This window comes from Ictalurus furcatus, chromosome 10 (assembly GCF_023375685.1).
Source record: "Ictalurus furcatus strain D&B chromosome 10, Billie_1.0, whole genome shotgun sequence".
In the NCBI taxonomy this organism is placed as follows: domain Eukaryota; kingdom Metazoa; phylum Chordata; class Actinopteri; order Siluriformes; family Ictaluridae; genus Ictalurus; species Ictalurus furcatus.
In genome coordinates this window covers 22463168-22491018 of record NC_071264.1, presented here as the reverse complement: position 1 = coordinate 22491018, position 27851 = coordinate 22463168, and the positions used below count along the sequence as shown (strand labels likewise).

The following is a 27851-nucleotide window of genomic DNA, read 5'->3' as shown; positions in this document are numbered from 1 at the left end:
CAGATTTAGATATTATAATCCCTCTTACATTAAGTTTTTAACATAATTCACCTCGTGGGTGTTTTGAAGAAAAATACCTGAGGTTATAGGAAGGTAGGAGAAAACTGGAGAACCCGGATGAAACCCACGCACCATGGCGAGAACAGGAGACCAGGTTGTTGCCAGGGGTTGCTTGTACAATGTAAAGATAGGTTTTTTTGGTTTGTTAGCAAAACTACTAGTAGAACTACATATCTTCTGAGTTTCTTTGTTGATTTTCTCTCGACCTTCGCTCTGGGATTTGTTGCACGATCCCTGGGATTTGAACTTGCAGCACTCTGCCACTGGTACCTCTTCCCCAGTAAATGGAACTGAATAGAAAAATCTTTCAATCTTAAATCTTTTCTGTCTTCAGTGTTTAAGTAACTGCTGAAAGATCTGGAGATTATGGCTTCCGTAAGTTCACATGTACCACATATCTATTCCTATTTGCATCATTTCATATTTATTTTATTATTATTACTTTTTATACTCATTGCTATTGTTTTTGTGTGAGCTCTGCATAATCTTGTGATATCACAAAGACCCTCAAATCATGGGCTAGCAGACATGGGATCTTGTTTTTTTTACACAATAAAGTAGCACTTTGTCTCTCTGTTTTGGTGAAATAGACTGGAACATTCCGCATGGTCTCAGAGGATGAGCAGACAATGCGCTCCAAGCTTGAGCATCTGACTGTGAAGGATCATGGGCCAGTGTTTGGGCCATGTCAGAAGCTACCTGATCACACAGTACAGAAGGTATTCACAGTATTAAAGTGACACGGAATCCAATCCAAGACCTGTTCAATCATTTGTTGTGCTCGCTACTCAGAATCTCAGTCTAAGATTGACTATCCCTGATAGTACCATGTTGCTTTGCGCTGGATATGTCCAAATAGATGTCCAGATAGACAAATGTCCAAATGGATATGTCCAGTGAGGCATACATTATGCAAAAGAATACCAACATCTAAAATAACAAAAATTTGGGAAAATACAAAAAACTATGTTAGACTCCCAGAACACATTACTGTCTTTAATTTATTTTTAGTCAGTCACAGCAGGATGCTCCTGTGATTCTCAATATGTGGCGCCAGAACAGCGTGATTTTAAAGTGGGTAACCTCTCTAAATTGGCTGATGCCTCATTATATAAAATAGTTCTTGGCTCAAATGTCTTAACACTGTGTTAAATTCACATCACTTTCTCAGCATTTCTATTATTATTAGAAAATGATGTAGTACCTGGAAACTAAGAAATGCATGTGCTAAATGGTATATTTTGAAAGGGAACCTTTCATATCTCCCTGCAGCGCTCGCCTGGTTTCCCACTGAAGCGGGGGGACAAACCCCACAAAACAGGGTTGAGCCTGGCCAGTACCTGGATGGGAGACCTCCTGGGGAAAATTAAGGTTGCTGCTGGAGGTGGTATTAGGGAGGCCAGCCTAATGTCCCAGTATAGTGACGGGGACACTATACTGTAAAAACAGCACCGTCTTTCGGATGAGACGTTAAACCGAGGTCCTGACTCTCTGTGGTCATTAAAAATCCCAGGACACTTCTCTGTAAAAGAGTAGGGGTATAACCCCGGTGTCCTGGCAAAATTCCCCCACTGGCCCTTCTATATCACCCCCTAATAATCCCCATCTCTGAATTGGCTACATCACTCTCTCCTCTCCACTAATAGCTGGTGTGTGGTGGGTGTTCTGGTGCACCATGGCTGTCATCACATCATACTTGTGGATGCTACACACAAGTGGTTGAGGAGATTTTCCCCCATACAATGTAAAGTGCTTTGAGTGCCAAGAAAAGCAGTATATAAATCTAAGGAATTAATTATTAGTAGTATTATTACTGTAAAATAAACTGAGAATATGAAACTATAAATATTGTAACTCCAGTACTGAAATCTCATTCATGTCTTCCTGTGACAAGTGCGAGTTAGTTTACTAGTTAGTTAGTAGTGGTTAACTGTTACTAATTTGGGATGGCAGTTGGATACAGGGGCATTTTTAATGTGAAGAAAGGTGCTGAAAGGTACTTATGCAACTTTAGTAGTTTATTTTGCATAAAAACATTATTATTAATAGTAATAATGATAATAATATTAATAACAACAACAACAATAGTAGTAATAATAATAAAAATTACATAGCACCTTTCATACATTGAACACTTTGTTTACACTGTGAAGTAAAAAAACTGGGGGAAAAAAAGAAACAAATAGTACTCAAAAATAAAATAGTAAAGTAGGTAACTAAAAATGATTAAATAAATAACAGCAATGACAGAAGCAATTAAATAACAGCAATATAAAAATATATAATCAAAATTGTGCCAAATTAGAATAAAAGTACAATAATCATAATATTATCCAAGTAATGTAAATACTAGCATGCCAGTAAAAGTAAGGCATAAAAACCCAGTCATTATTCTACATATATTATTTTAATTTACATGATAATGGGTACTCTGAGACAAAGTTTTTCTTACTTGTTCACGGTTTCAACTGTAGTCTCTCTGTTTCTTCAGAATTTTCACACATATCCTGAAAATAGACAAGAAATTCAAGCGAAAAATATTATGATAAACATGGAAGAATAATGTGACAGCTATTAATAAAAAATGATAATCGTTCATGATTTAAAACAACAATGACAACAGGAAATGAAAGATTTCTGAAGAAGATGAATCGCTCATTCTTTTATTAGTAATGGCAAGAACATGGTAAAGTGCACTGTCTGACTTCTTTGCTAACAGGCAAAGGACGAGCTGAACGAGACAGTGGAGAAGAGAGTGTCTGCAGTAAAGGAGCTGAGAGCCCTGATCTGCGAGAAGGCCGAGGATAGGGACGACGTGTCCATGGGTGTGAAGGAGAAATTTGGGGACAAACCAGATTCTCTGCTCCTGAGGTTCATCCGTGCGCGCAAGTTTGACGTGGCCAGGGCATATGAGCTCATGAAGGGTGGTTGAACAATTTCCTGGGTCTCTTATATCTGACCTCATTGTCATTGTGATTTACTTACAGCACACCACTGCTTTTGTGTAACAGACTGTGCTGTTCTACTCTGTATCTCTGAGCCTTGTTTACCAAAAAAAAAAGGATTTGTCTTAATTGGGCTTTTGCAGAAACATTCACAGAGGCTCTTTGTGTGCAAATAGGTCACATTTATTTTCCCACAAATCTGGAACAGTAACCAAGCAGACAAGATAGGCTTTGATACCCCACACTTTTATACACATCAGATGCTCTGCATAAGCATGAGAGAAATGTGAATGTGAATGTACACTTGCTAGTGAGGTTAATTGGTCCATTCCAGAGGATGTGCAAAGAACAAAACAAAGCAAGACAATGGATTTATTGTTTCTTTTCACCAGGTTATGTGCGTTTTCGACGTGATTACCCCGAGCTGTTTGAGAATTTGACCCCTGAAGCAGTGCACAGTACCATCGAGGCTGGCTATCCACAAATACTCAGCACCCGTGACAAGGACGGCCGTGTGGTTCTCCTTTTCAACATAGAGAACTGGGATTTGGAAGAGGTCACCTTTGATGAAGTATGTGTCCAAAACTCTAATTACACTCAAAACACAGATCCAGTCAAGGGACGGCTAAGCCCGTCCTGTCTTTCAGAGATAAAAAAAAATCAATATAAGGATTCGTTCTTGGCAGTTACTTTCCTGTTAAAACTATTTTAAAGATTATTTTGGAGTGCAACAGCACCATCAATGGTTGAAGGAAAAAAACAGAATGGCATGATAAAGTGAGGCTGATTTCTTTCTAGCCCAGACTTTAGATTCATGCAGCCTGTCAGTGACAGTCATGTCGGGTTTACACAGAGTAAAACGTACCATGGATCTAAATTTGATCTCTAGTTGGGCAGATATTTTTCAGCCATTGTTGCCACATCTGTCACATGTCATGGGCAGTAATCAGTCCATACAGGAATTGGTTGAGGGTTTTTTTTGGTGATTGTTGTTCAAAAATTTGCGATTTGAGAGTTTTTTTGTGCTTTTTTTTGCGGAAAACTACTGAATTTGGCGAAATTGCATTTGCATGAAATCATTCTGCGCGGTCTTTCACAGTGACGTTTGTTGATAAATGAGACCTTTTAGCTGTACTCATGTTCAACGCATGTGAATCAACAAGGGCTTTGGATGAATGTGCGTTGTGATGACATCATACGATCTGTCTTGGCCCAAATCTGCGGTAAATTTGAAACATTGCAGCTCCTCCGAATATTTCAGTGCTTGCTTGATTTTGCATTCATTTATCCGATTGCAAAATTCTGGAGGGACTGAGTAATTAAGAAGGCGCAAATGCGGGTGAAATGAACATTGTATTATTTAAAATTTATTATTTACTCTCTCATCCTATTTTTCTCAAAATTACTTTGGAGGAGAAAAGGAAGGAAGGGTGGAAGAAAGGAAGGTAGGTAGGTAGGTCGGTCGGTCGGTCAGTCCCATTATTATGCCATCTATAAGGACTTGTGATATAAAGCATTGCTCAACTCTAATAGTTTCATTGTCCATAATCCCATGACTTCCTGGCATTTTGTGGGCTAAAAAAAATATAATTTCTCCTTCTGAGTGCTAAAATTGAACACAATGCCAAAATAGTCCCTACTTAACACAAAGGCTACTTTGGCTTGCTAACACAGAACAGCTGTAAATGTCATTAAAGGTCTATGTATACCCTGTGGTGCTATGTGGCAACTCTAATGTTCTAATATGACCTGGTCTATGGCTTTTCTATCATTCATGACAGACTCTGCGGGCATACTGTGTCATCCTGGAGAAACTTCTGGAAAATGAGGAGACTCAGATCAACGGCTTTGTACTCATTGAAAACTTTAAGGGCTTTACTATGCAGCATGCAGCTGGCATCAAACACACTGAGCTGAAAAAGATGGTGGACATGCTGCAGGTAATAAACACATGTACAGGATGTTCAGCATGTCAACGTGAACATGAAACTTCTTAAGAATATATGTATATATGTATAGTACGTCCTGTCTAGAACTTTGCAGCCTCTTTTTTATATATATAGGACTCATTTCCTGCACGCTTCAAGGCTGTGCATGTGATCCACCAGCCTTGGTACTTCACAACCACTTACAATGTGGCCAAATCCTTCATGAAGAGCAAACTGCTAGAGAGGGTGAGTGAACCAGAGTGAAGTGAAGTCATGTGATTTCAAAAGTGGGAAAAGAGAAACTTTGTAATGATCTGTACTTGCACTTATACTTACTCCAACCCTTGTGTTGAGGTGTGTCCAGGTCTTGATTTAAGAGGAGACACACTGTGGGTGTCCACTTAAAAAAACAGATTCTCCTTTTTCATCCACTTGAAATTCATATTATGTGATCACTGAAAATGTCTATTATTAGTAAACAAACATCCCAGCGAACCCTTTATATTAGTATAAAATCCTACAGTTTGGGGACATTTTAGCCCAAACCTCTACGGAACCCTTTTCCAAAATGTTCAAATAGGATCATGTTCACCATGCTGAAGGAAATGTTGGCATCAGGATGGATCGGGTAGGTCTGGAGAGCAGAAGGGGTCCGAAGGGAAGGGAAGGAGACAGGGAAAGGAGGTAGGAATAAAGGGAGGAAGGAGTGAGTGAGTGAGTGAGAGAGAGAGAGAGAGAAAGAGAGAGAGGGGGAGTGAGTGAGAGTGAGAGTGAGTGAGTGAGAGAGTGAGTGACTGAGTGAGAGTGAGTGATCAGATAGACAGAGAGAGAGAGACAACAAGGTCTTTTACTGCTGCACATGATGAAACAGAAAGGCCATCCAGAGTAACTATGTAATCAGAAAGCTTGCTTTTAGCTGCATGTGGTCCTAGTACAAGTACTACTGTCTTGTCAGAATTAAGTAAAAGGAAGTTAATAAGCATCCAGTGCTTTACACATTCCTCAACTTTATTAAGCTGCTGTCTGTCATCTGGCTTTGCTGAAACATACAGCTGTGTATCATCAGCATAACAGTAGAGGCTAATACCATGTTTACGAACAATTTGACCCAGAGGTAGCATAAAGAAAAGAGAAGTGGGCCTAAAACAGAACCTTGTGGAACACCAAACTTTACCTCAGTATGCATGGAGAAGTCACCATTTACATCTACGAACTGACAACAATCAGTCAAATAAGATCTGAGCCAGGAAAGGGCCGTTCCCTTAACACCAACATTTTCTAGTCTATCAAGGAGAATAGTATGATTAATGGTATTAAAATGGTATTAAAATGGTATTAGGTATGAGCATAGCTGCTGTGCTACAACCTCTTCTAAGATCTTGGAGATAAAGGGGAGATTTATAGTTGGACAATTGACAAGGATCAAGCTCAGGACTTTTAATCAGGGGTTTTATAACTGCTAGTTTAAATGATTTAGGAACATAGCCAGTGATAAGGAAAGAATAAATTTTTTTTTAGAAGGGGTTTGATTACTTCTGGAATAATCTGTTTGAAGAAACATGTAGGTAAGGGATCTAGTATACAAGTTGATGATTTTGATAAAGAAATTAATGAAATTAGTTTGGTCTCTCGAAGGGGAGTAAACATTCTAATCGTTGGTCTGATATTACTGTATTATCATCTACAGGGTTAGTTATAAGACCGCCTGCTTTTCAATTAATAGTCTGAATTTTTTGTCTAATACTTTTCATTTTGCCAGTGAAAAAATATTCATGAAATCATCGCTGCTATATAATGATTGCATGCATGTTTCTGTTGTGTTCTTATTCCTAGTTAATTTTGCTACAGTATTAAATAAGTATCTAGGATTATTTTTGTTATCTTCAATTAAGGTGGAGAGATAGACTGATCTAGCAGCACGAAGAGATTTTCTATAGTTCATGAGGCTCTCCCGCCATGCTGTTTGAAATACTACCACTTTGGTTTGATGCCAAATTACGTTCTAATTGTCGAGTGGTCTGTTTTCAGGTGTGTCTGATCGTTATACCAGGGTGCTAGCTTTTTCTCTCTAATTATTTTTCTTTTAAGTGGAACTACCTTATGTAGCAGAACGTTGACTCTAAGCATTTGGTCACCCGCTCAAGTTCGTTGGGGTCAGATGGTGATCCAGTCAGAGTTGATAAGGTTATTGATAAAACTCTAATCTAAGATCTAATATTTAACAGTCTTAGCTTCAGATCAAAGGGACTGGCTGTGCATTCACTATAATCTAATTTGATGTAAATTAGGTTCCTAAAACAAACTTTCTGAAAATTTCTACATTTTTGTTTAGCTCAGGGAACAGACGCAGTCTCGATATTTGGAGCCTAGGTGACGACTCAGTGCAGCTAGCAGGTGGTCGGTTTAGCCTGCTTGTCTGCTCCCTGGCCTTGACTCTGTATTGTCACCGATTAATTAGGCCTGTTCTGACTATGTGTTATGCTGCAAGAAATGAGACTATCACCTTCCCGAGTGGGATGGATACCATCCATCGATAGGTCTCCGTGTAAGTTGTTACTATAGAAGGTATTAGAACGAGTGAATTAATATAAACCTGTGACAACTTTCATTACTCTCACAGCAGCTGTGATTAATTGAAAATGATCACACCTTTTTGACCAATCAGAATCGAGATGTGAGATGCAGGAACTTCCACGTTTCATCCTTAGAAGCTGTCAAATATATTACTGAGCATTCTGATAATGCTTTCTATTAGCTGCATTCTATTAACTGGGAAGATCTTCTGACTGGTAAATTCAGGTAAATTAAGATGAATTTGACCTTGCTTCCTGTTGTGAAATTAAAAGGTGCAAGGTTATTTCCAGAGCAATTTAATGACATTTGAGTAAATCTTGCTTGGTGAGAAAAACCAGGACTCAGGGTTTGTCACAGTTAATGAACCAGTTCATAGAAATAGTCATTTTAATCTCATCTTTACCTCATGCTCAGGTTTTTGTTCACGGTGACGATTTGGATGCTTTCTTCAGAGACTTCAGCGCTGAAATCCTCCCTCCAGACTTCAATGGGAAAGGGCCGAACTGTGATGGCAAAGAGACAGCAGTCAAGCTGTTTGGCTCTGAAGACACAGCTCTTTAAATGACTCAAGGATCAGATGCCCTTTAGGCAACATGAAAGTCCCAGCCCTAATAGAATAAAATAAAACTAGTCTCTGCTGTACCATCATGTATGGGAAGTGCTTGAGAACTTTTGGTCCTGAATTACAGTTGAATAAATGTCAATTTCCTCCAATTATAGCAAAATGTTATCCTTCCACAATGTCTAATCACTAAAAACAACAAAAAAAAAACACAAACACACCAGAAATATTTATACAAGAAAATAATTTATTTTAAACACATGAACTATATTTAATCCAATTATTCAATCACACACTGTTGTCCCCCCGCAAAAAAAAAATGTTAAAAAAGAAAAAAATAGTAATAATAAAAAAAAACACCCACACACAACTAGGTTGAAGTGTTATGGTCAATGAAGGTGGAATATGGTATAGTCATGGGTACAAACAACCCATCAAACACACGGCACTGTGAATACATTGTGATCAGCTGTATAAATCTAGAAATCAAATTTTACTGCATAAAATCAGGAAATGATCTTGCACTGATAGTGTAGCGAATAGTCCGTGGGTCAGTGGGAATTCTAATGGATTTATAAATATGATCAAATATGAAAACAACAAACACTCTTCCGATGCTATTAATGATTGCTGAAAACAGCAGGAATGTTATTTTACACTCCGAATTTGACACGCTTCTTAGTTTTCTGGACTAGGCCCCTCAGTTTGGCATGACAGAAAAAACAAACCTCAGACATTATTGCTGATGAAAATAAAACACTGTGTTACATAAACTACAGAATCTATGCTCGCCGTGTTTCTTTACACACCCCCCGGTTTTGGTTTTCAGCATCAAACGTGCTGATGATCAACACACACCAACGATCATTCATGTACATCAAATTCCAAAACAAACGAACAAATAACCAACAGCAAAAGAGACAAATATAATACACTGAAAATCAAAAGTGTCTAAATCTAAAGCCTGCATTTCTTGTGCAAAAAAAGAGCTCAGAAACATTCAGAAAGGCAGAAGGCTGTACATCATTTGATGGTGACTAGAGTGATGCTGGTGTTCTCTGATAGCTCAGATCTCTTGGTGTACTTCAATACTGAATGAACAAACTGATTAACCCTGACCAAGATCCTCCTAATATAAGATCTGAGAGAAGAGTGATCAGAAGCATTTTTTTTTTCTTCAGATGAATAAACAGTGTATACTGCATGAGATTTGAGCAAAACGTCCAAACCACATATTAATACTAGAAAACACAGGACTTTTGGTGTATATGGAGATTCACCAAGGCAAAAAAAACAAACAACCACACACCAGAAGACCAGCAGGTGGTGTCTGTGCTCTACTGACTGGAGAACTAACCCTCTATCAGAACAATGGACCAGTCCTCTCATCCTAACTACAAGTCTGACACAGAGAGGGAGAAATACAAGCCCGAGAGTAATCACAAAATGACACTGTTTTCTCAAACATCAATCTCCAGTAATATCCAACATCCAATTGCACTCAATAAATATAAATCACTGACAACTAATGGAAACTTACAGCTAGCAGTTTCTCATTGTGCAAACAGGATTGAAACCATGTCGAGTTGTTTTGGTATCACAGACGTGGTTATGCGCTTTCTACCGCAGAGCTAAAAGCAGCAGATATAATTCTCTTCACTTTTCTTCCTCAGCACAAAGGTAGGATTCTTTCTATGCAAGCATGAGATGATAACACAGTTCAAATTAAATTGGAAACTTAAAGTACAATAAAGTAACCTTAAACAGGTACTTTAGCCAAATGATCTTTTAAGGTAAGTGTCTGAGGATTTGGATATTTTTATTCTGGTCAGGGTCATGGTGGATCCGGTGGGGACATGGACGTGGACACGGACGCACACGGACACGAGCTCTCGCATTCACAGACTCATTCACACCTAGGGGCAATTTAGAGTAACCAAACTGTTTATGGGAGGAAACTGGAGAAGAAGAAAAAACAACAACATGGACCCTGGGAATCGCCGAAGACCCTGGAGCTGTGAAACACTCGACATGGATTAGACATGCACAATGTTATACTGCTAGCCAGAAGCCCCCATCGCTTACTTGTTAGCAACAGTAGTATCATAGCTCCATCACAAAACTAATGAAGTGAGCTTTAGACACTAAACACACCATGGTCTACATTTGGGATTTAAGGAAAATTGTGCAAATCTTAATTTCAGTTAAACTAATTCTTTAAAAAATGATGAGATTGGAAACGCTCTCCCACTCCACCTTTGCTTTAAACTAGATGCGATTTTTTTCCTGCTTCCAATCTATTCCAACCATTCAATAACATAGTTACTCTAGAGAACTGGAACAAGAAGTCACCCTTTCAGTAATTTGCTTGAGGTTCAGATTGTTCCCTTTACAAATCACAAAAAAACACAATGGTAAAAACCTGGTCATGAAGCACAAATGAAAAATTAAATGCATGTCTGCAATGAGCCAGCTTTCATGGACATGAGCGGTCTCCTGCTGGATCTCCTACTCTGATCTTAACTCCAACCAACCCCCCTGCATTCCTAACATCATCACAGCAAAGCTTCAAGATCTGACAGAACGCTTCTGATGATTGTCAGGCTTTGGTGAATAGGAGGGATCATAGAGTCATTGAGCTAAAGAGTTTGGACATCTCTCCCTCTTGTTTGTTTGTTTGCATTGTATGATCTAGTCTCTGCTTACAACCTCAACATTCCTCTACCCATTGAATATTATGGCAAAAATAATATAAAGTGCTTTTTAAAAAAAAAAACAAAAAAAAAACAAACAAACAAACAAACAAACAAAAAAAGCGCCTTTAAACTGTGCGGACTCATGTTAAGAGTCCTTTTTTCTCCCGCCAGAATGAATAATACAGTTTAATAATGAATAACACAAGTGCTGACTGGGTCTATTCGAAACATCGACAGACCATGGAGCAGGTTTAACAGCACAGAAGAGGCATCAGCAGCACGCCTGCCCTCGCTATAAGCACACAGTGCCTGCATAACGGCCCGTTCCCTCGGTGTTATGTACAGTGTGGTAGTGCGGTGTCGGTCTACAGTAGCTGTTTGTGCTGAAGTCTTTCCACTCTAGCAGCTTCAAGCTAACTTCTTTTACACACGCCAGGGAGAGTGCATTAATCGACGTATTTAAACTATACGATGACGTGTACCATATTTTCCAGACAAGAAGTTGCTTCAGAGCGTAAGACGCGAGTCTGTGTTTTTACTGCCTCCAAAATGGCACTTTAGAGACGCCATTAGTGTAACCTAGCTAAATCGGTCCTGTCTGGAAGATCATCCTTATCAAGAAGTCATAAAATGTGTGGTGGTCTGGCAAAGCCCTTCAGATGTCGCTGTGTGTTTAACAAATGCTGTGGTAAAAACAGCCAAGTCTTTCGAAAGACGTCTTAAATCTTGCTAGGTAAGGGAGAGTTAGCAAAATGGACTTGAGCCTATTCAATTCAATTTGTATTCAGATAGTGGTTGTCAAAATGTCTGATGTAACTACACCATAGACTGTATTGGATCACTAAATGCAATTTTTCTATTTTGGGGGTAACCTGATTTTAAAATGAAATGCATGTGTAGTTCAGGGAAGTCTGTAGTTTTCAGAACTATATATAGTACGGAAGGTCAAAATTTCACTATGTGAAGGGTTTTCCCCAAAACGCCACACACTGAAGAAGCTGAACGCTTTTAAATGCTCATTTCCGTTATGTTGGTGCTAAACTAAGGTTTGCGTTTCTTCCCATAAAAACACAAACAAACGTATGTATATTTAGCCTGAAACAAAATATATATGTGCGTCACTGTATTAAGTCAGAGCAACTTTAAGTCCAGAAAATATGGTATACGCATATATGTGCCCATATACATGTGAGCGATCCCCGAAATATGAAACATTTTCTCTACCACCAGTTATAAAGATGCTTTTTTATGTCTAAAATGGGATCAGACAGAAAAGTCTGAGTGGTTTGGTGGTGAATGGGCATGAATCAACAGAGGGCAGAGGTCAAAGATTAGGAAGTAGTGTTCAAGCATGTGCCCCCTGAGGCTTGGGCATCCTGGCTTTGGCATGCTGGCTTCTGCTTCTGCCATTGGCAGATGGCATTGGCGTACCCCACGATGACCTTATCCATCCAGGTGAGAGGCTGTGGAAAGAGAACGGCCCCCTCGAAGAAGCCCAGGTGGCCGCCATGCAGCGTCAGGGCGAAGATCACATTCTCCTTCTTTTCTGGAGAGCAACAGGGAGGAAAGAAAGGGGGGGAAAGGGGGAAGGTTACGTCATCTCATCAGACTACATGAGTCTACAATGTGAAGTGACCGGTTTGGTCTGGCACAGACAGAGGGGCTGAAATGGCTGAGAAGGTTCCAGAGTGTCTCTTTATCTCATTTACTACATTTAATTACACATATTCTAAATTAAATAGTAGATTAGATAGATTATGTAGATTAATTAGATAGATAGATTAATAGGAGCATCTTGGCTCGGGTACAGAGAATACAGCAGGTATTTTTGTTATTCATGTTCTTGCATGAATGTGGGAAAGAAAAAAAAAAAGTGTCTGTTTTGCACTCATTATTTTCAGCTTTTATACATTCATTCTATAACTGGCACAACAGAAAAGCTGAGTGATTTGAGAACACAGATCACTTGATGATACTTTCATACTGTGTATCCTCAAGTTACGGTCAGAAAGATAAAGCTGTGTCCAGAGATCTACTTTATGCTTAAGGAGGGGTCACACTAGACTTTCAGCATGCGAAATTTCCACTGACTCCCAATCATACACATGCGAATGTTAGAGAACAGAAATGCAAGCTTCATGTGAAGAAGTTTTGCATTTTTCTGCAGTCCAAATGTCAAGTTTGGTGAACTCGGACCTGCGAATTTGTATCACGTGAAGACGTGTGACCAATAGAAGATCGACACGTCACGGCGTGACCTCTTTAGAAAATCCAAAGAGGGCGCACCAGTTATAGAGATCGAAGGAAAATCGGTTTTACCGATATTTAAGCATTTTTCCATAATCGGATACCGGTTTTTTAATATCGGAGCCATCGATAAATGGCGCCATCATGTGGGCATTTTGAGAATTGCGCACAGGACCACCATTGAGGTACTCCATGGTTTTTTGCTTATTTGTTAGAATTATTTTTATGTTCTTTATTTGTTTTACCTGTTTGTTTACCTCATTGAAGCTTTTATTTAAATAATTATTTTTTTTATTTTTTTTTTTTTAAAAGATACTTTAGTAAAAGTGCACTTTATTTTTTGCACTCTTTCAGTCCCTTCTATTTATTGGTGTATAAATAAGAGTTGTTTCGCTTTGTATGCGAGGAGGAAGTGAAATTGACAAAATTGCTGCAATCAATCTATCTCAATTATTGTCAACCATTACCAAATGCTGAACTAACAGAACCAAGGACACACTGTACCTCAAACTAAAATATAAACTGTATAAATGTATACTAACACCATATCATTTCAGCACAGTAATATGTACTATATATCTCCATGACTAAGCATTTCCTCTTACTTACTGGCACTCAGTTGTGTGCGAGTATGTAGGACTAACATGGGCATCTCAGTCACACAGCGTTCTAAAAACAGCTTGGCCTTGGTGAGCCAGAACACTTTAAGGAAGACATTACACCTCACCCAATGCTAATACAGCTAATAGTGGGTGATGGCTACATTTGCAGCGTAGCAATTTGGGCTCCAAGGCCCCACTTCACAGAGACTGAAGAAAGAATTGTAGCAAATATAAAAAGTATTGAAAGATTTTCGTATGTATTTACAGAAAATATTTTAGGCTCCACCTTATCTATGTTAGCATAGCAGGTCCAGAAGTAAACATGGACACCATACATGTGTTAGTTGGCTGACAGCATTTAGCAAAAAATGATGTAACGTTAAGAAACATAACTTTGCAAAACTTATTCGTTTTCCCTACCCGATTAAGCAAAAAGGACTTGTAGGTCACTAGTGTAACAAGACAGATAAAACTCTCTTTTTCAGCACTTTAGCGACAGTAGTGTGCATTTAGTGAAGCGACTGAAATGAGGTGTGTTGAGAAGTGCAGCAGTACCTGCGAGTGTGCGCGGGATGGTGAGAAGAGACTGGTGTACAAGAGGGTCATCAGCGGAGTTTACCAGCAAGAGGGGAACGTTCACCTACGTCACAAGGACACAAAGCAGTCGGTTTAAAAAACAATAAAGAAATAAAATAAAACCAGCAACAAGAAGTCAGAAATGTTTGCATTTATATAATAACTAATATATAAAAATTGAGTTGTGAGTTGTACTCACATTGTGAATGTAGTGCACACAGCTCTCCTTCTCATAGTACTCTTTTAAGGAATCGTGTCCATGGAATTTTCTGGAAATTAAAAATGAATACTGATTAACAAAGTGTAAAGCAGATTATCATTTAAAAAATATATATTATTATTCTACTGTGTTTTCTAAAATCATTCCATACAAAGCCATTCAACTATTTATATCTGCCTTACTCTGCAAACACTTTTACACAGTGACTAAAAAAGCCTCCTTATAGATTTCATACAATTTTAAGTCAACACAAGTGCATACAGTTAGTGCAAAAGTCTGCACACCCCTAACTTCAAAATCAAGACTTATACGACATTTAATACGAGCTGGGCTTTACTAATATTCCTTCATTTTCACAACTAACACATAGCAGGAGACAAGAGATTCCCAGTAAGATATAAGATGAGGGAGAAGGGGGCGGGACTTCCAGGGTGTCCGTTACCATTGGAGATTATGAACACCTGCGTGACTGTCAATCATTCTAGATTCGTGTCACTTGACTCATCTGCCATTGGTAGTAAGGGGGGGGGGGGGAACACAACAAAACAACAACAAAAAAAAACTTACTGTTTAAAGCCATTAAGCATCTCCATGAGAATGCTTCTCATGGAGATTATTGTCAAATTAAGACTCAATCGCTGTAATATTTACGCTTTACTAATATTTTGGAGGAATATTCAAATAAATGAATATGGACTTTTTTTTATTAAATAGATAAACTGCAGGATAGAGGTTGAACTCAATTTATATACAAGCGAATAACATTGTGTTGTGTAGTGCACATATATCTCATTTATAATTTATTTCATTGTTTTTAAACAAAGGGTGTCTGAACGGTATAAGGCCTTCTTGACCGCACACACCTCATGACATTGTCATCGATCTGCATAAGAGAGGTGGCAGTGTAAAGGCGTCTCAGATCTGCGTCCACCATCTTAGGAGAGCCTCCTCCAAACAGACTGTCCCTGTGGGAGAAAAAGATCAAAAACAACTCAGCTACAGCAAATACCATCGAGCATTATGGCCTCTTAATGACCAGAGACAAGACAACTGCTTGTTATGTTCTGCTGCATATTATTTCATACATGCAGGTTCATCCTTTTATGGTGATAAGCTCTACCTGTGGGACAGAATGATCTTCTTCATGTTGTCAGCCATGAGGAAGTTATAGAAGCGCCGGCACTGGTCCCACTGCAGAAAGGTCTCCTGGGCCCTACATACACACAGAAACACGCTATATCAGTCATGTGCATGAGGATGACATGTTCATTTCAAAACAATATGATTCAGTCTTTCAGACAGCCTGAGAACAGAAGAATGTAGATACTGTAATACAATTTCCAAAGAGTTACACACAAACACACACAAACACACACAAACACACACAAACACACACAAACACACACAAACACACACAAACAATCTTTTGATATTCTAGAAAAGTCCAGCTGAGATTCTGGTAAGTAAAGCAGCTCACCACACCCTTAGTACAAGCCAAGGTGTGGCTTTTACAAATCCACAAAAGTAACACAGCTGATACTTTCCCCAGCTTCCACATGGACAGTGGCTTCACTCCACTGCTCTCTGAGTAATGGACCACTAATATCTGACAGCAAGTTTGTTCTGTTTATAGATGCACAGCACTCTTGCGAAAATATGCTTTCCATGTGCAGTAAAGTATGTCGCAGAGTCACGCAGATGATACACACAGTGTTTGGATTTTGATTAACACAGCAATGGCCAAAGATGTGCTACACGTGTGAGAATGAGAAAACACGATTATTATAACACCCACACGTCGAACGGCAACTAAACAACAGCTGCTTAGCCGAAAACATTTCTTGTAAAAATGTACCGAATTGATTACAGCTACTTCACTAACAAACTGATTAACAAACCAAAACAATGTGCAACAGTGTATCCATACACAACGAACAATCTATATATTTAAAGCAGTCTGTTTACATAAGATGATTCAGAGCTGCATCAATGCCATCTTATGACTGCGAGGCCTCGCCTCCTCCATTGGGACTGAGACACAGGCTCCTTCACCTTGTGCAACCACAAAAGCCATTTTGCTGGGCCTGACAGGCACTGAGGCCACGCCTCCTCCTTTGGGAATGACAAGGACATAGGCCATGCTTCTTTTACTTGGTTTAACGAGCACCATGGCCAAACCACCTTCACTAGGATGGAGACACAGTGGGCACGCCTCCTTCAACTTGTACTCACTGCCACAAAAGACATTTTGTTGGGTTTACAAGCATCAAGGCCATGCCTTGTTCATAGAGAATGACAGGCACAGAGTACAAACTTCATTTACTAGGTCTGACAAGCACCAAGGACACACCTTGTTCATGTTGTGTGACAGGCAAGGCTCCTTGTACAATGGTTCCTTCACTGGGACTGACAGATACATACAGTGCTGTGAAAAAAATATTCCTTCTGTTTTTGTGCATCTCTCATACTAAATTGTTTGGGAAATTAACACACAATCTAATATATTGCAAAAGCAACCTGAGTAAACACAAAATACAGTTTTTAAATGATAATATTATTTACTGCAGCAAAAAAGTTATCCAATACCCAACTGGGCCTGTGTGAAAATGTATTTGCACCCATAGTTACTAATTCCCCAAATCTATGAAACTGCATTCATAATGGGGTTCAGCTGGAATAGACACAACCAGGGCTGATTCCTGCAAACCCTGTTCAGTCAAATCTACACTTAAATAGAACTTTTTCAACAGCATGAAGTTGGTTAAAAGGTCTTACCCAGTAACACACTATGCGAAAGTTGAAAGAAATTCCAGAAATGATGAGGAAGAAGCACTGGTGCAAATGAATTAATCTTAAAATCTTCATAATGCAGAACCATGCTGGCTATTGAATGATTTCATACAGAGAAACTCCAGCTTGCCTGAGTGCACTGTAGCCCTGGCACATGCTCACGCAGCACAGCACACGCTCCTGATTGGCATGGTTCTCCCCCAGGAACTTGCAGACGATGTTGCCACCGAGACTGAAGCCCACCACGATGAGCTGGCTCTGGGGGTAGGTCTTCTTTATGTAACCCACCATGGCTGCAAACTCCCATGTACAGCCTACAGAGGGTGGAGAAGAACGTGTAAATAAATAAATAAATACATACATACATACATACATACATACATACGTACATGAATACTAGCTAGCAAAATGACTGTAGTCATTTCTAAATATTTGTCTATTATTATGCACAAGTAATTAGTGTGTATGTGCCATATTAATCCTTTACACGTATAGCATCCTTGGGTGTGAGAAAGGTGCTTTGCAAATTTCACTTAGCCCCAAGGCATACAGAAATGCTACAATGAGTGGCAAAACAGAAAAAGGTGAATAACGTCGCCATTTTCTCAGGAAATGTACTGCACTGTTGCAAGAATTACTCCACCAGTTGATTTATGTGTTTACAGAAAAAAACCAGAAGAGGAAGAATCCAAATGGGTAAAGTCATGTTACAGGGCTAGGGGACTGCCAGAAAGAGAGACGTTATGTCCCTTAAACTTCAACAGCTCTGCTCTAAATGAGTACAGTTCTGAATGTTTTACGGAACGTACCGTAGGTGAACATCCGGGGGGAGGTCAGCTCGATGTTGGGCAAGGCCCCGAGGTGGTTGAGCACGGCACAGCGGTAGCCTTGCTTCTGCGAGTAATCCACAAAGGTGCGGATGTAGTGCTTCTCGCTGTGGTTCCCGATACCCGGGCAGATAACCATGGTGACGTCCGCTGTAGCAAGAGAGAGACAGAGAGAGAGAGAGAGAGAGAGAGAGACGACATGAAAATTTGACCGCAAGCAATTTGCATGTTGGTCAGGACATGTTTGATTTGGCTAACGAGACTTAGAGAGAATGCAAATGTGACACCTTTTTTTTTTTTTTTTTTACACTTCACCAGCAGTAATGCTTCGACATTATCTACTTCAATGATCTCTAGCTAAACAATGGCTCTGCAGTATGCTGCTAGGTTTTCTGTGCAGTACGTATCAGCTGGATGGCTGATATTCGGGAAGTTTAACAGAGGGAGTGAAATTTGACCCATTTATTAAAATCTATTACCAGTAAAATCATATAAATACATGATCGGTGAAGAGAGCTTCTAAGGGCCTTCTAAGGGTCTCCAATGTCTTCATTTTTATTTATGTGTTTGCCCATTTTAGAAAAACAATGAATACATTAACAAAATTAAATAAGACATACAGGCTTATGCCATACCCAAGAATAGTGATAAATAAATATAAAAATACCATGGCATTGTACACTCTTGGCATCTTCACAAGAATCTTCATGAGGGAGCTTCACCAAGGAGGCTTTTCTTTTCTTTCAATCTCATGTGTCCAAATTTTGAATAGTAATGCATACTACGTGGACAGCTAGCAAGTCTGGCTAATGAGCCCTTTTAATTCCTTATCCTTTTAGCATTATTACATTACTGAGAGATCAGAATGATATAGCTGTAGCCTTCTAATGCATATCGGAGACGATTTGTCCATTTACCTCCAATATTTTTTGCAGTTATACACTTGTTTTTTGAAAAATTCACGGTTTATAAACTGGTCCGACTTGTCCAAGTAGGTGGGGCATAGCAAGGTGTCAAATTGTAAAACCATATGAACTGTGAAGACTGATGTGAAGAAGAGTTTCTGATCCTACGCAAATATCAGTCGGTGACTTGCCAGAAAAAATGATCATGGAGTTTTTGGATGAAGTACGTCATAACTCTGAGCTTGGGGGGCATGGTGGCTTAGTGGTTAGCATGTATACCTCACACCTTCAGGGCTGGGGGTTTGAATCCCGCCTCCGCCCTGTGTGCGCAGAGTGTACAGAGTCGGTCTAGTCCAGGTACTCAGGTTTCCTCCCCCAGTCCAAAGATTTGCGTTGTAGGCTGATTGGCATTTCAATATTGTGCGTAGTGTGTTAATGGGTGTGAACGATTGTCCAAGGTGTCCCCTGCCTTGTGCCCTGAGTTTCCTGGGATAGGCTCCAGGCTCTTCTGAACCCTGTATATGATAAGCTATATGGAAAAATAGATGGATGGAATGCTTTTAACTTAATAGAACGCTAAAATCTGGGGCAGGAATCCAACTGGTTGTCAAATATCTGCTCAATTGGTACTTATGTCCAAGCTTTGGTTAGCTTAAGCATCTAGCTAGTAATAATAGCCCACATGGTAATTTTGGTTAGGTTCATGAACTCTTACAGCATTCTTCTACATTCTCGTGAAAGTTTGTTATTCCAGGGGAATTCTTTTCAGGCTGAATTCTTTGAACTGAGAAACATGCTTTCATGTTTTCAGTGGAAGCGACTTACGGATTCTATGAAAGGTTTAGTATTTCCCTGAAGCCCAATCACAAAGCAACCATACACCCGTGAGGCACTGACCTCCGCTCTGATGATCCGCCAGTGGTTCGAAGAGATCAAAGGTTGCCGTGGCGCCATCCTGCATGGGCAGATACTTGCGCAGGCCAGTTGGGTGTGGTGAACTCACGCGGCCCAGCTTTCCATACAGAGCAGTCTGTAAATGGCCACTTTTTCCCCACAAAAGTGGAGGAATGTATCTGCAGGATAGAGTCGAATCACACAAATAAACAACAGCATCGCTCCACTAAACCTAAAACAAAAGCACACTCTCATTGTGTGTTGATATGGTGTGCTATTACAGTGAGCCATTTATGACTTAATCATTGGTACGCCTGCATACTATGATTCACAGATGACCTTAGACATGATCAATAACTACTAATTACCCTGTAAATTACGCTGTAATTGCCTACCATTTTATACCTGAGTTATATATTAACCGATCGATGGTTAACCTGCTCCCGAGATAACATTTTAAATAAATAAATAAATAAATAAATAAATAAATAAATAAATAAATAAAGGTATATCTTCAAACAGCCGCATCACCGTGATCTTTAAAGGAAAGTGGACTGAGGTTCACTAGTCACTTCATTCACTCATTTAGAGTGGGAGTAATGCAGTTACTCTTCCTTTTGTAATTCAAGGAATGACGAATATGGTACCCAAAAGACTGGATAAATCTACAGGCTCCAGTATGGAGAAGCAAGGAGGGAAATTTAGCTTGAATCTATTGTTTTCCTTCTCGTCGGTTGAATTAAAATGTAGAATAGTCCGAAATCAAACCGGTTGGTCATTTTAGGTTGTTTTTAACCGATTTGTTTTGGTTTTGATATTTGACTATGTTCTGTTGAGCGCTTTATTACTTTCTTGCTTGGGAGTAGTATGTTTATATTAATACACTAGTTCTAATACATACTGTTTCTAATCTAACAACTAATCTAACACGGAGTTGTACAGCAGACACTCCCCTTAATCGAATACTAATAACGAACAATGTAAATATCAGCATGTGATAACAGGAATTAACTTTGCTCCCAGACACTGGACAACACCAAATAACTTTCAAGTCATTCTAAACAGATAAAAATACATACAGTGGGTCATCCTTTAAATAATAAAAAACTTAGTTGACAAATTGCTGTGGTACAAAGAGGAATAAACTCCTTCGGGATGTGCTGTTAAAGAAAACAAACAACTGGGCCACATCATCTCTCCAGTCGTTGATTATTCTGCAGTAAGAGCATGTTGTGTTTTATTACTTACTTACTTACTGGACTGTATTAATCACTATCATTTCCTTGTTTAAAGGTCTGCGCTCAGCTTTACATACAGTTTACTGTATGCCAGTATACTAGGAAAATGTGACACTAGTCACAGCAAGGCGTTCCTGCATAAAAATAAATTAAATCACATACCAACAGAATGAAAAAGAAACCATAAATAATAGTAAAATAGTAGATATAGAGGGGTGTATACATTTATTTCATGTATGCACTTTTCTAGAGCACACTAAGGTCACATTAAGGTCATGACCAAAAGATGCGAGGTGTTTTACTTTGGAATGACTCCAGACGTTGCTATGGGGATAAAAAAAAATAAAAAGTACACAATTGTGCAATGGTTCTGTCCACATGCAATCGCTGTGAAACAAGCTGTCTGCAATCTTCGGGGCAGAAATGTAAACACACGGGTTCTTCTTGTTTACTTTGCATGCTAGTGTTGAGCTAAGAAAAAGGCTAACTTAATCAGTCCATCATGTGTCTCTTAACTTCCACAAACAGCTCTGATGTAGCAGCACCTCATATTACAGGGTGTCCCAAAAGTCTCCATACATGGGGGAAATTAACACTTTTTAGCAAACTCCCTTCCAAAGTTTTTCATATTATACACACACACACACACACACACACACACACACATATATATATATATATATAATTTTTTTTTAATAAGAGGGCTCATTAAAAATGTATTTTGTTTTTTATTTAGTACTGCCCTGAATAAGCTATTTCTTTTGAACAGCATGATCAGTGTGCATTGTTATTATTTGTCATCTGGGAAACATGGAAATATCTTATGTAGCTTGTGAATGGCAGTACTAAATGGGGGGGGGGGAAGAGATTTGTTTAACAAAATAATAAATGTTTACACCCCTCTATATCGATGTTTTACTAATATTTATGGTTTGTTTCTTTTCCATTCTGTTGATATGTGATTCATTTATTTTTATGCAGGAAAGCCTTGCCTTGAGTAGTATCACATTTTCATAGTAGAATGAGCACAGGTGTGTGTGTATATTATATACACACACATACACACTCTTTCTTCCCCCCCCCCCTTTTAGATAGCCTTTAAGAATGCCTTTGACAAAAGAAAACGTACTGAAATCATACAACCGACATGGTGCTGGCAAACACAGTCCCCTGTGTATGGAGACTTTTGGCACATCTTGTAGTACATTTATTATTACAACATCAGTCGCTCCAGGATTTCGCGATCGCAGAAATTAACGCAAAATCAAGCAAACTCCACAATATCCGGAGGAGCTTGCAATGTTTCAAAAATACCACAAATTTTCCACAGATTTGGGCCAAGACGCGTCATGTGACATCACAATGTGCATTCAGACAAAGCCCTCTTTGATTACAGTTAAAACGTACAACTAAAAGGCCTCATTTAGCAACAAACATCACTGTGAAAGACTGTGCAGAATGATATCGTGCAATTGCAAATTCACCAATTCAAGTAGCTTTTCGCAAAGAAAAAAAAACCCCACGAAACTCTGCAAGTTGCATCACAAATATTTTAAAAAGCCGCAGCAAAATCAAGTGTTTTTGGCTGACAATTATATAAGCTTCACAGTCATGTCCCATTCAGTATTCCTCAATTACAATCAGGTGCCCCTCCAATCGTTGTGATTGGAGAATGGAACAAAAGCGATGGAAAAACCAAGGGCACTTAAAGAGAGGAAAAGGTCAGCTGTTCAGGACATACTATTACAGTTAAATATCTGCAAAGTCATTGCTTTCACATGCATACAAACCCTCTTCTTCTAAATCTCTCCAAATGATAAGATCGCACCTCTTCAAGTACATGATCACCAGTTTCATAACAGCACTTTATTTGTTGCATATTATAAAACTGGTGAAATGGTAGAAACGCTCTTTTCAGGCACAGTGCTGTATGCCAAACTGGTAGCTATAGTAAGAGATGCAGTAAAAGAGCCACATTTAAAGAAGCAGACTTCCATGTCATTTGGTGCACAATGAATATTGTCTACTTTGTTTGTTTGTTTTTTTGCTTGAACTGTTCATTTAAAGCACTTCCTCATGCCACATATCAAGTTCATCAGCAGTAAACAGCGAAGAACTGTAAGGACACGGCTTGATAAGTGGAAACTGTAACAAGGACTAATTAGAAAGATAAAAAAAGATGATGACACTCAAGAAAAGGACTGACTACAGGAGTAAATTTAGCTGCAGTTTATCCCGACAACCACAAACAGGATAAAGCAGCCCGTGAATAGCCTAGAACACAGAGACGATTACGGCTATATAAAACACTAGGCTGCTTTCCCCGAGCACGCCTTTTTTCTTTCCTCTGCTATTATCACTAAGCACCAGTAATAAGTAAACGATAAGCATACAGAAAATGAGTAACAGCAGGGCCGCGCTGGCCTGACCCGCCTATTAATGTTCAAAGGTCCAGACACACATCAGTGAGCACTGCTTGCTCTCTTATCCACTGCTTCTACATCATATGGGGTTTGGAGACGGCTCTGTAAACAGCTCAATCACGTGAGTCTCATGGAATATGGCAGAAGAGACGAGGCGATCTGCTGCTCAATCCGATTGATCCTTTGACCCGGGGAGTCGTAATTGTGCTGGGAAACAAACAATTACGTAACAAGCGCTAATTTAAGGTGATGAAAGGGACGACCACCTGCTTTTCATGCTAATGAACTAAGGTAGAAAACACACAGCCAATAGCAACGCAGACCTGAACGCGTTTAAGTAGACACACTCCTAATGGAATGGAAATGAAAACCCAAGCCAGTAATGAGGAAAAAGTGAATCAATCACCACAGCAGGATTGGAGTATTTTCATAGATAGGCTTTTACTCTTGAGTAAGACAGTTGTGATGTATTATGTAGGATGTGTTTCAAGATGAAAGTGCCCACCCACAACACTCACTCTTTGGTCAGAAGGGGGCAGGATTTAAGCAGGAAGCGGCTGAGCGGCGTGTCCTGGTACGTGATGTCCGGGGGCGCTGTGGGACTTTTCAGATTCAGGCACCGGACAATGATATAAAGCACGGTGGCGACGGCCGCCAGCTTCATCCCGTCGAACATGGCCGGCATCTCCGGCGCCACCGTGTACACCTCAGATTCATGAGTGCCCATGACTGGCCTGACAAGAGGAAGGAGAGATGACATTAGCTCAAATGCAAAACAAAACAAAAAAGACAAACAAACCCTTCAATAAGAAGAGGAACTTGGTTCAGAAATAGCATGTAAATAGGAACTACTGCATTATCTATGCAAATGTGTAACTTACTCTGTTGCTTGTGCGGCTTTCTAGACTGTAATCTCTTATGCTTGGATAAAGAAGACTGGCTGGTCACAGTGATGAGGTCTCAACCTGTTAAGAAAAACAGAAACAAAAGTAAACTACAGTATTTAAGACCAGAACTGAAAAATACTGAGATTTTTGTTTATAGGCTCTTTTGAGGCAGTAATACACGGTGTCCCAAAAGTCTTCATACATAGGGGACATATTTGGAGAAGCAAACATATGATCATCTTTGAAACAGTGCCTATTAATGACGTTGATACACTTGAACAAAACCACAAGGAGAATGAGCTTTTTCAATGATTTATTCAACAGAAATATCAATAGATGTAATAATCTTCTGTGGAAAAAGTAAGTACACCCTTGGTCTCAGAAGCTAGTACTGCCCCCTTTAGCAGAAATAACTTCTTGTAGGCGTTTTGCATAATTGTCCACCAGGCTTGCTAGAATTTTTGACCACACTTCCATGCAATTTTCTTTCAGTTGCAAGATGTTTGAGGGTTTTCTCGCATGTACTGCCTGTTTCAAATCCCCCCTACGACATTTCAACGGGATTCAAATCGGAGCTTTGACTAGGACATTAAATAACCCTCCATTTCTTCTTTTTGAACCATTCCTTGGTGGATTTGTTAGTGTGCTTGGGATCATTATCCTGTTGAAAGGTCCACTTTCAATTCAACTTCAACCTTTAGATAGATGGCGTCACATTATCTTCAAGCACTCTTTGATATGATGTAGAATTCATAGTTGAATCAACAAATGCGAGCTGTCCAGTCCTTGAGACTGCGAACAACACCAAACCATAACATTTGCACTGTGCTTCACAGATGATATAAGGTGCTTCTCCTGAAAAGCTGTCTTTGGACAGCACCAAACATGTCTGCTGTTACTGTGGCCAAACAACTCTATCTTTGATGCGTCTGTCCAGTGCACATTATTCCAAAAGGCCTGGTCTTTGTCTGTATGCTCACCAGACAAGGGAACACCAGACAATAGATGTGAGAGGGGCATAAATAAGACAGGTTCCACCCACACTCCCTAAGCAGGGTCTAATCACTGGCAGCCAATCTGGAACACCTGATTCTAATTTTATGGATTTGAAGGTGTGTACTTACTTTTTCCATGTAACTGGTCTGATTTTGTTCATTTAAAGTGTGAAAATTTCTATAAAATATCAATTGTATTTGTCATTTGATAGAGTTTATCCATTTAATAGGCACTGTATGAAAGAGGATCAAATGTCTGATGTCCACATATGTCAAAAAAGCCAACAATTTCCATGGGGTGTACTTATTTTTTCACACGACTGTATATATTTTTCAGATAGCCTTTAAGAATCTCTGACAAAATAAGAATGTATTGAAGTCATTCTCATGGCTGGATCAGGAAGCTGTGGTAAGGTTGCAATGTACATGCAATAATATAAGAAACACCAGATGTATTAACACCAGTTCAACATGAGTGGGAGAGACAACTCTGTGTGTGTATTTAAAAAGAAATGGTAATCACGTAGAGAATATTTTGTAATAAAGTTATATTTTGCTAAAAAGTGTTAATTCCCCCTGTGTATGGAGACTTTTGGGACACCGTGTACAATGCTCTATCTTTGATTTTTGGCCACGAGACATGATCACATGTTAGGGTTACATACAGCTTCCAAGCTGAACTGGCCTGAACATAATCCAACCACAGCCCATTTTATGTTTTCTGGCAGAGGCAGTCAGGTTTTCATTTAATATCTGTTGATATTTTATAGAGTCCATGATGTCATGTAGCTTAACAAAATGTCCACGTCATCTGTCAGAACAGCAGCCCCAAAATATTAAAGAACCACCACCATATTTAACTGTGGGCGTGAGGTACTTTTCCATATGGCTACCTCTCTGTGTGCACCAAAACCACCTCTGGTATTTATTGCCAAAAAGCTCTATTTTGGTTTCATCTGACCAGAGAACTCAATCTCATTTGAAGTTCCAGGAGTGTCTGGCAAACTGAAGACGCTCGAGTTTGTTTGTGGATGAGAGTAGAGGCTTTTTTCTTGAAACCTTTCCAAACAACTTGTGGTGACGTAGGTGACTTCAGATTGTAGTTTTGGAGACTTTCTGACTCCAAGACACAACTAACTTCTGCAATTCTCCAGCTGTGATCCTTGGGGATTTTTTGGCCTCTCGAACCATCCTCTACACAGTGCACTGAGACAATACAGACAATACACACGTCCAATTCCAGGTTGATTCATAACATTTCCATTTGACTGGAACTTCTTAATTATTGCCCTGATGGTGGAAATGGACATTTTCAACACTTGTGCTATTTTCTTACAGCCACTTCCCATTCTGTGAAGCTCAACAACCTTTTGCCGCACATCACAGCTATATTCCTTGGTTTTACCCATTGTTATGAATGACTAAGGGAATTTGGCCTGTGTTACCTCATATCTATACCCCTGTGAAACAGGAAGTCATGGTCAGACAATTTCCTGTTCCTAGTCATCCAGGTGTACTAAAATATTTTGAAATATTAATGGGAATATACTTCAAATATATTTCTCTCATATTAATTCATAGGGATGTCAATAATTGTTGCACACCTATATTTAACGAAGATATATATATTTTTAATAAACCTGTGTTGTGTTTGCAATTGTTTGATATCCATGAGAGCAGAATATTTCTGTGATTTTTTTAACAAAAAAATAGAAATAAAAAATAAAAAGGTTAAACAATAAAGACCATTTTTCACAGCCTTCTTAGCTCATATTTACCAAGGGTGCCAATATTAGTGGAGGCCACTGTAATTAGACAAATATAAAGACAGAAAAAGCGATGGATAAATATATACATTTTTTTTTTTTTTTTCCATTTCTGTTCAGGAAGTCGTGACTGCGGATAAATCCTTCATTACGGCATTATTATGTACAATATAAAGTCAACTTATTAATACACACCGCAGAAATATAACAAAGCGTTTCCTGTTTATTTTGAAATGAAAAGACCGAAACGCATTACTATCTAGCAGCACCATCATACGGCACGCAGCTCTGACTGCACCTTTTTCAACCTTTTTATATGTAAACAAATTATGACATTAAAACTGAAGCTATTTTCTACTCCATGTAGCAGTGAATAAAGGAGTGCTGCACCGGATGGGAGAGGCCAGGCAGGCAGTTGCTAGCCTGCTTTAGCTACTGTAGCTAAGAGCGATTAACAACGCATCACACCGAGCGGAGGTTATATATTCACTGAAGCCTGACTTACCTTTACCGCTCACCAACAGATCTCTCTCCCAGGTTAGCTGTCTCTAAACCCGTCCATACGGACAACCTGGATTTATATTTGCGTCCGCATTTATCCGCTATCCCTTTCTAGTATCTTCCGTCTCTCTCTCTCTCCCTCTCCCTCTCTTACACACACACGTCCAGATTACAGTTAAAAACAGCAATAAACTCGTTCTTTTCCCTACCCGTAT

General features: G+C 39.3%; 2 protein-coding genes across 2 annotated transcripts; one reads left to right on the top strand and one right to left on the bottom strand.

The window, feature by feature from the left end:
- The first annotated feature begins 8 nt into the window (after window positions 1-8).
- rlbp1a (retinaldehyde binding protein 1a) lies at window positions 9-8736 on the top strand. Its single transcript, XM_053634461.1, has 7 exons — window positions 9-435; window positions 651-779; window positions 2780-2984; window positions 3398-3576; window positions 4787-4945; window positions 5069-5179; window positions 7922-8736. Exons 1-7 carry the CDS (start codon window positions 427-429, stop codon window positions 8066-8068), a joined length of 939 nt encoding a protein of 312 aa, XP_053490436.1. The 5' UTR covers window positions 9-426; the 3' UTR covers window positions 8069-8736.
- Window positions 8297-27851, bottom strand: abhd2a (abhydrolase domain containing 2, acylglycerol lipase a). The gene is made up of 11 exons (XM_053634458.1): window positions 27641-27851; window positions 24369-24452; window positions 24006-24221; window positions 19830-20005; window positions 18010-18177; window positions 17331-17514; window positions 15531-15623; window positions 15274-15375; window positions 14390-14459; window positions 14170-14254; window positions 8297-12311 (listed from the first exon to the last, which is right to left on the bottom strand). Exons 3-11 carry the CDS (start codon window positions 24212-24214, stop codon window positions 12097-12099), a joined length of 1302 nt encoding a protein of 433 aa, XP_053490433.1. The 5' UTR covers window positions 24215-24221; window positions 24369-24452; window positions 27641-27851; the 3' UTR covers window positions 8297-12096.